This window comes from Colobus angolensis, unplaced genomic scaffold (assembly GCF_000951035.1).
Source record: "Colobus angolensis palliatus isolate OR3802 unplaced genomic scaffold, Cang.pa_1.0 Scaffold99, whole genome shotgun sequence".
Taxonomy (NCBI): domain Eukaryota; kingdom Metazoa; phylum Chordata; class Mammalia; order Primates; family Cercopithecidae; genus Colobus; species Colobus angolensis.
This window is the reverse complement of record NW_012123931.1, coordinates 5,643,337-5,657,190: the sequence shown is the minus strand read 5'-3', so window position 1 is coordinate 5,657,190 and position 13,854 is coordinate 5,643,337. Positions and strand designations below refer to the sequence as shown.

At 34.3% G+C, this 13,854-nt stretch overlaps 1 protein-coding gene across 2 annotated transcripts in view; it reads right to left on the bottom strand.

Annotated features, from left to right (window-relative positions):
* The window catches only part of ADPGK (ADP-dependent glucokinase), a 48,062-nt gene that overhangs the window by 11,083 nt on the left and 23,125 nt on the right, over positions 1-13,854 (bottom strand). For both annotated transcript variants that reach the window (XM_011932971.1, XM_011932972.1), the window contains one exon: positions 6,319-6,439. In XM_011932971.1, the coding sequence (XP_011788361.1) occupies positions 6,319-6,439 (121 nt within the window). The remainder of the gene's footprint in view (positions 1-6,318; positions 6,440-13,854) is intronic.

Sequence of the window (13,854 nt, the reverse complement as noted above, 5' to 3'; positions counted from 1 at the left end):
ATTTCATTTCATTTCATCATTCCATTCCATTCACTTCATTTCATCAATTCATTTCAATTTCATTTCATTTCATCATTTCATTTCATTTCATTCATTTCATCTCATTTCATTCATTTCATTATTTCATTTCATTCGTTTCATTTCATTTCATTCATTTCATCATTTCATTTCATTATTTCATTTCATTTCATTTCAATTTCATTTCATCTCATTTCATCATTCCATTTCATTTCAATTTCATTTCATTTATTTCATTTCATTAATTTCATCATTTCTATTTCATTTCATCATTTTCATTTCATTTCATTCATTTCATTTCAGTTCATTTCATTTCCCATTTCATTTCATTTCATCATTTCATTTCATTCATTTCATCACTTCATTTCATTTCACTTCATTTCATCATTTCATTTCATTCATTTCATACATTTCATTCATTTATTTCAGTTCATTTCAATGTCATTTCATTTCATCATTTCATTTCATTCATTTCATCATTTCATTTCATTCATTTCAATTTCATTTCATCATTTCATTTCATTTCATCTCATTTCATTCCATTCCATTCCATTCATTTCATCATTTCATTTCATGAATTCATTTCATTTTCATTTCATTTCATCATTTCATTCATCATTTCATTTCATCATTTCATTTCATTCATCATTTATTTCATTTATTTCATTTCATTATTACATTTCATTTCAATTTCATTTCATTTCATCATTCCATTCCATTCCATTCACTTCATTTCATTTCAATTTCATTTCATTTATTTCATTTCATTATTTCATCATTTCATTTCATTCATTTCATTATTTCATTTATTTCATTTCATTTCCTTTCATCATTTCATTTCTTTCATCACTTCATTCCATTTCATTCATTTCACTTCATTTCATCATTTCATTCCTTTCACTTTATTTGATTTGATTTGATTTCATTTCATTTCATTCATTTCATTTCAATTTCATTATTTCATTTCATTTATTTCAATTTCATTTCATTTCATCATTTCATTCATTTCATCATTTCATTTCATTCATTTCCTTTCATTTCATTTCATTGCTTTCATTTCATTCATTTCATTCCATTTCATTTCATCACTTCATTCCATTTCATTCATTTCACTTCATTTCATTTCATCATTTCATTCATTTCATTTCATTTTGCAATTTCATTTCATCATTTCATTATTTCATTTCATTTCATCATTTCATTCCATTCCATTCCATTCATTTCATTTCATCATTTCAATTTCATTTCATTTATTTCATTTGTTTCATTTCATTTCATTCATTACTTCATTTCATTTCATACATTTCACTTCATTTGATTTCATTTGATTTGATTTCATTCATTTGATTTCATTCATTTGATTTCATTCCATTTATTTCATTTCATTCATTTCTTTTCATTCCATTTTCATTTCAATTTCATTTCATCATTTCATTCATTTCTTCGTTTTATTCATTTCATTATTTCATTTCATTTGAATTTCATTTCATTATTTCATTTCATTCCATTTCAATTTCATTTCATTTCATCATTTCAATTTCATTTCATTTCTATTTCATTTCATTTCGTTTCAATTTCAATTTCATTTCATCATTTCACTTCATCAGTTCATTTATTTCATTCATTTCATTTCATTACTTCATTTCATTATTTCATTTCATCATTTCCTTTCATTTCATTCATTTCATTTCCATTTATTTCATTTCATTATTTCATTTCATTTCATTTCATTCATTTCATTATTTCATTTCACTTCATTTCATCATTTCATTTCATTTCATCATTTTATTTCATCATTTCATTTCATTCATTTCCATTTCATCATTTGATTTGATTTCATTTCATTTCATCATTTCTTTTCATTTCATCTCATCATTTCATCATTTCAGTTCATTTCATTATTTCATTTCCTTCATTTTATTTCATTTCAATTTCATTTCATTTCATTTCTTCATTTCATTTCATTCCATTCCATTTCATTTCAATTTCATTTCATCATTTCTATTTCATTTCATCGTTTTCATTTCTTTCATTTCATTTCAATTTCATTTCATTATTTCATTACTTCATTTCATCATTATTTCATTTCATCATTTCATTCATTTCATCATTTCATTTCATCATTTCATTTATTTCATTTCATTTCATTATTTCATTTCATCATTTCATTTCCAATTCATTTCCTTATTTCATTTCATTTAATTTCATCATTTCATTTCACTTTCATTTCATTTCATCATTTATTTCATTTCATTTTATTTCATCATTTCATTTCAGTTCATCATTTCATTTCATTCATTTCATTTCCATTTCATTATTTCATTTCATTTCATTTCATCATTTCATTTCATCATTCCATTCCATTCACTTAATTTCATTTCATCAATTCATTTCAATTTCATTTCATCATTTCATTTCATTCATTTCATTATTTCATTTCATTCATTTCATCATTTCATTCATTTCATTTCATTTATTTCATTTCATTTCATTTCATCTCATTTCATCATTCCATTTCATTTCATTTCATTTCATTTCATCATTTCATTCATTTCATCATTTCTATTTCATTTCATCATTTTCATTTCATTTCATTCATTTCATTTCAGTTCATTTCATTCATTTCATTTCCCATTTCATTTCATCATTTCATTTCATTACTTCATTTCATTCATTTCACTTCATTTCATCATTTCATTTCATTCATTTCATACATTTCATTCATTTCATTATTTCATTTCATCATTTCAGTTCATTCATTTCAATTTCATTTCATTTCATCATTTCATTCAATTCATCATTTCATTTCATTCATTTCAATTTCATCATTTCATTTATTTCATTATTTCATTTCATTTCATCTCATTTCATCATTCCATTCCATTCATTTAATCATTTCATTTCATGAATTCATTTCATTTTCATTTCATCATTTCATTCATCATTTCATCATTTCATTTCATTTCATTCATTTCATCATTTCATTTCATTCATCATTTATTTCATTTCATTATTACATTTCATTTCAATTTCATTTCATCATTTCATTTCATCATTTCATCATTCCATTCCATTCCATTCATTTCATTTCATTTCATCATTTCATTTCATTCATTTCATTTCATTATTTCATTTCATTTATTTCATTTCCTTTCATTTCATTTCTTTCATTTCTTTCATCACTTCATTCCATTTCATTCATTTCACTTCATTTCATCATTTCATCACTTCATTCCTTTCATTCATTTCACTTCATTTGATTTGATTTGATTTCATTTCATTCATTTCAATTTCATTATTTCATTTCATTTATTTCAATTTCATTTCATTCATCATTTCATTCATTTCCATTTCATCTCATCATTTCATTTCATTCATTTCATTTCATCATTTCATTTCATTGCTTTCATTTCATTCATTTCATTCCATTTCATTTCATGACTTCATTCCATTTCATTCATTTCACTTCATTTCATCATTTCATTTCATTCATTTCATTTCATTTTGCAATTTCATTTCATCATTTCATTTCATTTCATTCCATTCATTTCATATCATTTCATTTCAATTTCATTTCATTATTTCATTTGTTTCATTTCATTTCATTCATTACTTCATTTCATTTCATACATTTCACTTCATTTGATTTGATTTGATTTCATTCATCATTTCATTTCATTCATTTCATTATTTCATTTCATCATTTCATTTGATTCATTTCATTTCATCATTTCATTTCTTTTCATTCCATTTTCATTTCAATTTCATTTCATTTCATCATTTCATTCATTTCTTCATTTTATTCATTTCATTATATCATTTCATTTTCATTTGAATTTCATTTATTTCATTATTTCATTTCATCATTTCATTCCATTCCATTTCAATTTCATTTATTTCATTTCATTTCATCATTTCATCATTTCTATTTCATTTCATTTCATTTCATTCATTTCATTTCTTCATTTCATTATTTCATTTCATTTCATCATTTCCTTTCATTTCATTATTTCATTTCACTTCATTCATTTCATTTATTTCATTTCATTTCATCATTTCATTTCATTCATTTCATTTCCATTTCATCATTTGATTTGATTTCATTTCATTTCATCAATTCTTTTCATTTCATTTCATCATTTCAGTTCATTTCATTATTTCATTTCATTATTTCATTTCCTTCATTTTATTTCATTTCAATTTCATTTCATCAATTCATTTCATTCCATTCCATTTCATTCATTTCAATTTCATTTCATTTCAATTTCATTTCATCATTTCATTTCATTTCGTCACTTGTATTTCATCGTTTTCATTTCTTTCATTTCATTACTTCATTTCAACATTATTTCATTTCATTCATTTCATTATTTCATTCATTTATTTCATTTCATTTCAATTTCATCATTTCATTTATTTCATTTCATTTCATTTCATTATTTCATTTCATCATTTCATTTCCTTATATTTCATTTAATTTCATCATTTCATTTCATTTCATCATTTCATTTATTTCATTTCACTTTCATTTCATCATTTCATTCATTTCATTTCATTTCATCATTTCATTTCAGTTCATCATTTCATTTCATTATTTCATTTCATTTATTTCATTTCATTTCATTTCATCATTTCATTTCCTTTCATTTCATTTCATTCATTTCTTTCATTTCTTTTCATTTCATTGCAATTTCATTTCATCATTTCATTTCATTTCGTTTCATCATTTCATTTCATTTCATTCCATTTCATTTCCATTTCATTTCATTTCCATTTCATTCCATCCCATTTCATTTCATCCTTCCCCTTCCCCCTTCTCCCCTTTTCCTTTCCCTTCCCCTTCTCCTTTCATAGATGGAGTCTCATTCTGTCGCCCAGGCTGGAGTGCAGTGGTGCAATCCCAGTTCACTGCAACTTCCACCTCCCAGGCTCAAGCAATTCTCTGCCTCCGCCTACCGTGTAGCTGGGAATACAGGCGCCCACCACCACACCTAGCTAATTTTTGTATTTTTAGTAGAGAAGAGGTTTCACCATCTTGGCAAGGCTGATCTTGAACTCCTGACCCTGTGATCCACCCGCTTCAGCCTCACAAAGTGCTGGGATTACAGGTGTGAGCCACTGCGCGCGGCCAGGTCATCTTTTCATCCAAGCTGCTCCCAGTGTTTCCACACACCAACCAATCTCTTAATCCTTACCACAGTGATCAGGCAGTAAAAACTATCACTCTTACTTCCCATTTGGGAAAACTAAAGCTGAGAAACTCAAAAACTTGTGTAGCATTAAGTATGAATTACCTACGTCAACACTGTTTAACTAATTTTCAGACTCTAGCCTTCCTTAATTCCCAGCTGATTCTAATAAAGACCCGAAAGAGAACCAGAACATGTTACAACTCTTTTTCTACCTGGAGAAAGGCATAATTCTCAAGAAACAACATAGTTCATATCTTGTGTTAAAGTTACTCTAGTAGAGAAGATTCTCTTAATTGACTTGGAAGTAGTTCACTGAAGAGTATTAAGTGCTGCTTCAAGGTACCAATTAGTCTGTTTAGATGCTTGACTCTTACATGTGAATTAACAATGTGTTGAATCAGAAACTCAAGAGTCTGAGTTCTGAGCAGAGGGAAAAATACAGCAGGAAATACACAAGATCAAAGTATGTCCAAGTATTTAAGATTTTCTCAGAAACCAGATGCCTAATCTATGTAACACATAAAATCTGCTGGGAAGAGGGGATGGGATGCAGTGGATGTGGATTTATTAACATTAGAACATCTGATGGGAAACAATATAGTGATGTTAAATACAAAACACTTCCACTCACACACCCAAGGAAAAATAAAATGCTCCAGAGAAACTTGCCAGTAGCTTGGAATCAACCCTAAGCAGCTAGGAAGAGTCAGTCAGAAAGGCCTAGGGCAGAATCCAGCACAGAGCTGAATGGATGCTACCTGCCTTTCTCTTCTCTTAGTCATAAACGAAAACTTTATATATGTGTGTTTAACACATTTTCATTTTTATGAGATGCCTGCTTTCTTACAGTCTGATTTATCTTGGCTTCAGAGCAATTCTCTGTTTGTAGACCTGGGAATTTTCTTCTATGTTGTAATACTCTATCAGTCTCCCTTGAGACAATGGCCAGTATCAGCTCAGTAGAACCAATAGGTCAGGAAATGTTCAGTATGGCAAAAACAGGATCCTGCTGATTTACCAAGATAAATTTCTGGCACAGTCACACCCCAATCTGACAATACACAGTCCCCTGACGGGTCTTGCCACCATTATTTACTCATTTCCTTACCTGCTTGATACTCTAAAATGAGGTGGAACTCATCCACTTCCTGCAATGACTCTGGTGGAACAAAGACATTGTCATCAAGAAGCTCATGTAGCTTTGGACCAACTGGACCGCAAAGAAGAACCTGGAGACAAGCAACACGAAGTTCATCAGGAGCCCCGTTCCTTGCCCCACAGAACCTCAACAGTACCCCAGGACAGTACATTCAGGCTGATTCTAATCATTTCAACAAAATATTGGAATCCAAATCTAATTTTGAAAGCTGTTGGTTTGGAGGTGTGCAGCAGAAGGCATATTGCCAGGGCTAAGGCCTCTGGAGGGTATGACCATAATGTACCCAGAACTGAGAGGCTGACAAAAGAACTGTGTCACAGCCATCAGGCACCTATGCAGCTGCTGCATCTCATTCCCTCTGCTGAGGACTGCATGTTTGTGTCACCTCCCCAAATTTAGATGGTGAAGCCCAAACCCCCATGTGGCTTATCTGGAGATAGGGCTTTTGGAAGGTAATTAATATGAAATGACGTCATAATGGTAAGGTGAGGTCCTAATCAGATAGAACTGGTGGCCTGATAAGAAAAGAGAGAGAGATCAATCTCTCTCCCGCGACCGTGTGCACCAAGGACAGGACATGTGGGAACACACTGAGAAGGTGGCCACCTGCAAGCCAAGAATAGACTTCTCACCAGAAGCCACACCTTGCTGGAAACTTGATCTGGGGCTTTCCAGTCTCCACTGTGAGAAAATAAACTTCTGTTGCTGGAGACCCTAAGTTTATGGTATTTTGCTACTATGACAGCCAAAGAAGACCCTACCCCCACTTTCTTTACTCACTCACACCTTGTGCAAGCAAAGAGACATGGGATGTTGTCTGCAACAAAGCTGCCAGATGAAAACTGTTTGAGTTTTTATACGGTATAAAAACAGTTTCTGGATCACCATATCCTCAACCGGGTGACCTCATTTGTGGAATACAATTCTCTCCCATTACTAAACTGTTACGTGAATAGGACAGCCTTTTCAATATGGGAATTAAAGAGCACCCCAACTGAGAGACTTCAGGGGAAGGGGCTCTGCAGCTTTTCCAAAACCTTTTTCTTCAACTCCAACCAGGGCCTCCCTCTGGCTATTCTTTCTAGAAGCCATTTCGTATCTGTTCTTGTTCCTCAACTCCAGTAAGCCGTTGTTTTTGCCACATCATTCAAGGCCAGGCTAGCAGACTCAAAACCACTGAACAATGAAGACTGCACTGAGATTTAAAGGAAAGTCCCAAGAGACTGTCAACACTGCTTCACATTTTTTTTTTTTTTTTTGAGACAGAGTTTTGCTCTGTTGCCCAGGCTGGAGTGCAGTGGTGCAATCATAGCTCACCACAGCCTTGACCTCCCAGGCTCAAGCGATCCTCCTGCCTCAGCCTCCAGAGTAGCTGGGACTACAGGCATGAGCCACCGGGCCTGGCTTATTTTTTATTTTTATTTTTAATAGAGATAAGGCCTCACTACGTTGCCCAGGCTAGTCTCGAACTCCTGAGCTCAAGAAATCTCAGCCTCCCAAATTGCTAGGATTACAGGCGTGAGCCAACATACTTGGCCCATTTCAGATTTAATATGTCCCACCCAGAAGCTTCAAAAGGCATTAACTTGCTAATTAACTGCTTATATAGACTGCTTTGTACAGAGGTACTTTCGTGTTATCTAAGAAATCCCAGCTTCTGGATAAAAATATACTCCTCTCCCTTTTCTGCCTTGACACATGCCCTTTACTTGCCAATTCTGAAAGTTTTGCCCCAACCACTTTATTCCCTTTCTCTAATTCTTGGCTAGTGCTCCACTTCCAAGATGAGACAATGAGGGCCACAGGCCATATTTATCCTTCTGCCTGAAACAACAAAAAAGACAAAATATATGAAACAATGGTTTTCAAAACATTGTGTGAACATCAGACAATAAAGGACGATCCCTAAAAAACAGGAATAAACTGGCCAGGCACGGTGGCTCATGCCCGTAAGCCCAGCACTTTGGGAGGCTGAGACAGGCAGATCACTTGAGGTCAGGAGTTCAAGACCAGCCTGGCCAACATGGTGAAACCCTATCTCTACCAAAAATACAAATAATTTAGCTAGGCGTGGTGGCACACACCTGTAATCCCAGCTACTCAGGAGGCTGAGGCAGGAGAATCACTTGAACCTGGGAGGTAGAGAGCCAAGATCATGCTACTGCACTTTAGCATGGGCGACAAAGCAACACTCTTGTCTCCAAAAAAAAAAAGAAACAGGAATAAATTTAGTAAGCCCTACAAACGTCTCAGCATATTACTGTAAAAGAATTTCCAGGTATACGGAACCTGAAAGAATTTATCATTAGCAGACTCCCATCACAAGCAATGTTAAAAGAAGTCCTTCTGGCAGAAGGGAGAATGACACGAGATGGAAATATGTTTTTGTATTTTTTTGAGATGGAGTCGCTCAGGCTGGAGTACAGTGGTGTGATCTTGGCTCACTGTAACCTCCACCTCCTGCGTTTAAGTGATTTCTCCCGCCTGAGCCTCCCAAGTAACTGGGATTATGGACATGCACCACCACGCCTGGCTAATTTTTTTTTTTTTTTTTGTATTTTTAGTAGAGATGGGGTTTCACCATGTTGGGTGAAACAACCTGACCATGCCAGGGTGGTCTCGAACTCCTGACCTCAAGTGATCTGCCCATCTTGGCCTTCCAAAGTGCTGCAATTACAGGCATGAGCCACCATGCCCAGCCAGAAATACGAATCTAAACAAAGAAATGAAGAACAACAGAAATAGTAATGCTAGATAAGTACATAAGATTATTTTTCTTATTATTTAAATCTCTTTAAGAGATAACTGAAGTACTAACAAATGTAGTGTGAGGTTTGTAATATGCAGAAGTCAAATATTTCACAATGATCGCATAAAGATTGGAGCGAGAGAAGTACAGGCATACCTCATTTTATTGTGCTTCACTTTACTGTGCTCTGCAGATATTGCAGTTTTTACAAATTGACAGTTTGTGGCAACCCTGTGGTCCCCTCTGAGCACCACTTTTCCAACAGCATGTAATCACTTCGTGTCTCTGTCACATTCTGGTAGTTCTCACATTTCAAAGGTTTTCATTATTATGTCTGTTATGGTGATCAGTGATCTTTGATGGATGCTACTATTATAACTGTTTTAGGACACCACAGATCATTCCCACATAAGACAGTGAACTTAATCGATAAATAATTTATGTGTTCTGACCGCTCCATGGACCGGCTGTTCCTCTCTCTCACCCTCTCCTAGGGCCTCACTAATTTCCTGAGACATAACAATATTGAAATTAGGCCAGTTAATAACCCTACAATGGCCTCTGTGTGTTCAAGTGAATGGAAGAATTGCACATCTCTAACTTTAAATCAAAAGCTAGAAATGATTAAACTTAGCAAGGAAGGCATGTAGAAAGCTGAGAAAAGCCTTTTATGCCATTAGCCAAGTTGTGAATGCAAAAAGTCCTTGAAGGAAATTAAAAGTGCTACTCTAGTGAACATACGAATCCATGGCAGCTATAGCCTTATGAAATGTATTTCTTAAATAATGGACTTGAAAGTCAAAATTCTAGCCAGGTGCAGTGGCTCATGCCTGTAATCCCAGCACTTTGGGAGGCTAAGGTGGGCAGATCACTTGAGGCCGGGAGTTTGAGACCAGTCTGGCCAACATGGTGAAACCCCATCTCTACTAAAAATACGAAAACTAGCCAGGTGTGGTAGTGCACGCCTGCAGTCCCAGCTACTCGGGAGGCTCAGGCACAAACAAAAAACAACAAAAAGAAAGCAAAACAGCCCTATTGCTGATATGGAGAAAGTTTGAATGGTCTAGATAGCAGATCAGACAAGCTACAACATTCCCTTAAGCCAAAGCCTAATCCAGAGCAATGCCCTACTCTCTCCAAATCTATGAAGGCTGAGAGAGGTGAGGAAGCTGCAAAAGAGAAGATGGAAGCTAGCAGAGGTTGGTTCATGAGGTTTAAGGAAAGAAGCTGTCTCCGCAACATAAAAATGCAAGATGAGGCAGCAAGTGCTGATGTAGAAGCTGCAGCAACTTATCCAAAAGATCTAGCTAAGATCACTGATGAACATGGCTGCACTAACCAACAGGTTTGATGTACACAAAACAGCCTTCTGTTGGAGAGTAATGCTGGATAAGTACATAAGATAATTTTAAGAAGATACCATCTAGGACTTTCAGAGCTGGAGAGCAGAAGTCAATGCCTACCTTCAAAGCTTCAAAGAACAAATTGACTCTCTTGTTGGGGCTAACACAGCTGGTGACTAAATTGAAGTCAATGCTCATTGACCATTCTGAAAAATTCTAGGATCCCTAAGTATGATGCTAAATCTACTCTGCCTGTGTTCTATAAATGGAACAATAAAGCCTGAATGACAGCATACCTGTTTACAGTTTAATAGACATTTTAAACCCACTGTTCAGAACTACTGCTCACAAAAAAAAAAAAAAAAATTTTGTTTAAAGTATCACTGCTCATTGACAGTATACCTAGTCGCCCAAGAGCACTGCTGGAAATGTATAGGGAGAAGGATGATGTTTTCACGCCTGCTAACGCAACATCCATTCTGCAACCCATAAATTAAGAAGTTATTTTGACTTTTTTTCTTGAGACAGAGTCTGGATCTGTCACCCAGGCTGGAGTATAGTAGCATGATCTCAGTCCACTGCAATCTCCTTCAAGTGATTCTTGTGCCTGAGCCTCCCAAGTAGCTGGGACTGCAGGCGTGCACTACCACACCTGGCTAGTTTTCGTATTTTTAGTAGAGATGGGGTTTCACCATGTTGGCCAGACTGGTCTCAAACTCCCGGCCTCAAGTGATCTGCCCACCTTAGCCTCCCAAAGTGCTGGGATTACAAGCATGAGCCACTGCACCTGGCTAGAATTTTGACTTTCAAGTCCATTATTTAAGAAATACATTTCATAAGGCTATAGCTGCCATGGATAATAACTCCTCTGATGGATCTGGGCAAATAAACTGAAAACCTCTGGAAAGAATTTACCATTCTAAATGCCATTAAGAACATTTATGATTTATAGGAGGAAGGCAGCATATCTACATTAACGGGAGTTTCAAAGAAGTTGATTCTAACCCTTTGGACACCTTTGAGATTTAAGACTTTAGTAAACGAAGTAACTGCAGATGAGGTGAAAATAGCAAGAGAACTAGAATTAGAAGTGGGGCCTGAAGATGTGACTGAATTACTGTATTCTTCATTATAAAACTTGAACAGTTAAGAGTTGCTTCTTATGGATGAGCAAAGACAGTGGTTTTTTGAGTGGTTTACTCCTAGTAAAAATGCTGTGAATATTGTTGAAATGACAACGAAAGATTTAGAGTATTACATACACTTAGTTGATAATGGCAAATAGCAGGAAGGTTTGAGAGGACTGCCTCCAATTTTTAAAAGTTTTTTAATTTTTCATTTTTAGAGACAGGAATTTGCTCTATCACCCAACCTAGAGTGCAGTGGCACAATCATAGCTCACAGTAGCCTCGAACTCCTAGGCTTAAGAGATCTTCCTGCCTCAGCTTCCCAAGTAGCTGAGATGATAAGCACGTGCCACCATGCCCAGCTAATTAAAAAAAAATTTTTTTGTAGAGATGGGGTCTCGCTATGTTGCCCAGGCTCAAATGATCCTCCTGCCTCATTCTCCCAAAGTGCTGGGATTACAGGTGTGAGCCACTGTACCTCGCCTGATTCCAATTTTCAGTGAAGTTCCACTGTGGGTAAAGTGCTATCAGACAGCATCACATGCTACAGAGAAATCTTTTGTGAAAGAAAGAGTTAAATGATGCGGCAAACTTCACTGTTTTATTTTAAGAAATTGCCACAGCCACCCCAACCTGCAGCCACCACCCTGATCAGCAAGCAGCCATCAACATCAAGACAAAACACTGCCAGCAAAAAGATTATGACTGTCTGAAAGCTCAGATAATTGTTAACATTTATGGGTAACAAAGTACTCTAAAATTGTGTACACTTTTTTTTAGACATAATGGTACTGCACACTTACTTGACTACAGTACAGTGTAAATGTAACCTTTAATGCACTGTGAAACAAAATTCATGCGATTCATTCTATTGCAGTATTTGTTTTATTGCAGTGGTCTAGAACCAAACGTGCAGTATCTCTGAGATATGCCTGTTATCACTTGAAAGTAGACTGTGATAGGCTAAGGATGTACAGTATAAACTCTAATGCAACCACTAAGAAAAAAAGAATTATACCTAGTAAGTTAAAGAAGATAAAATGAAATCATAGAAAATAATCCAAGAGTACAGAAACCGAGGGAAAAAGATAGAGATGGGACAAATAGCAAACAAATAGCAAGATGTCAGATTTAAACCTAACCTGATATATCAATAATCACATTAGATGTAAACAGTCTAAACACTCTGATTAAAAGGCAGAGATTGTCAAAGTGGGTTAAAAAGCAAGTCCCAACTATATGCTGTCTATTAAAAAATACACTTTAAAGTAAAAAGATGCAAATAGATTAAAAGCACAAGGATGGAAAAAGATATACCATGCCAATACTAATCAAATGAAAGCTGGAATGGCTATTTCAATCAAAATAGATTTCAGAGCAAAGAAAATTATGAAATGATTTTATTTATCCCTAGTAATAATAAAGGAATTAATTCATGAAAGGGATTAACAATCCTAAACATTTATGTACCTAATAAGAGTTTCAAAATACATAAAGCAAAATGTTACAGAACTATAAAGGAAATAGACAAGTATCCAAAATTACAGTTGGAGATGTCAACATCCCTCTTAATAATTGACAGATGAAATAGACCACAAAAAAAAAAAAAAAAAAATCAGTAAGAATATAAAAGACCTGAAACTATCAATCAACCTCACCTAATTGACATTTACAGAACACTCGACCCAGCAACAGAAAGGCTTATGTACATTCTTGAAACTTTCAAGTACACACAGAACCTCACCAAGATAGACCATATTCTGTGCCATAAAAACGTATCTAAAACTTAGTAGGATTCAGGTCATAGAAAGCATATTTTCTGACCATACTGAAATTGAAATAGAAATCAATAACAGAAAGACATCTGGAAAATTCCCAAATATTTAGAAACTAAATAACATACCTCTAAGTAGTCCATGAATGGGCTATTAAAAGGCACATCTCAATAAATCAAAGGGATATTAGTATTTTGCATTGAATTAAAATAAAAATAACCTATCAAAATCTTTGGGATGTAGCTAAAGCAGTACTTAGGGGAAATTTATATTACTAAACCCCTATATGAGAAAACAGGAAAGGTCTCAAATCAATGACTGTAGCTTCTCACCTTAGGCAAGTTAAATCTGAAGCAAGCAATATCCAAGGAAAATAGAAAAATAGAGAAAAATCAATTAACCAAAAGCTAATTACTTATTAAAGAGAGCAATAAAATTTATAAACCTCTAGCCAAACTGATCAGAAAAAAAAGAAGATACAGGTCTGACAG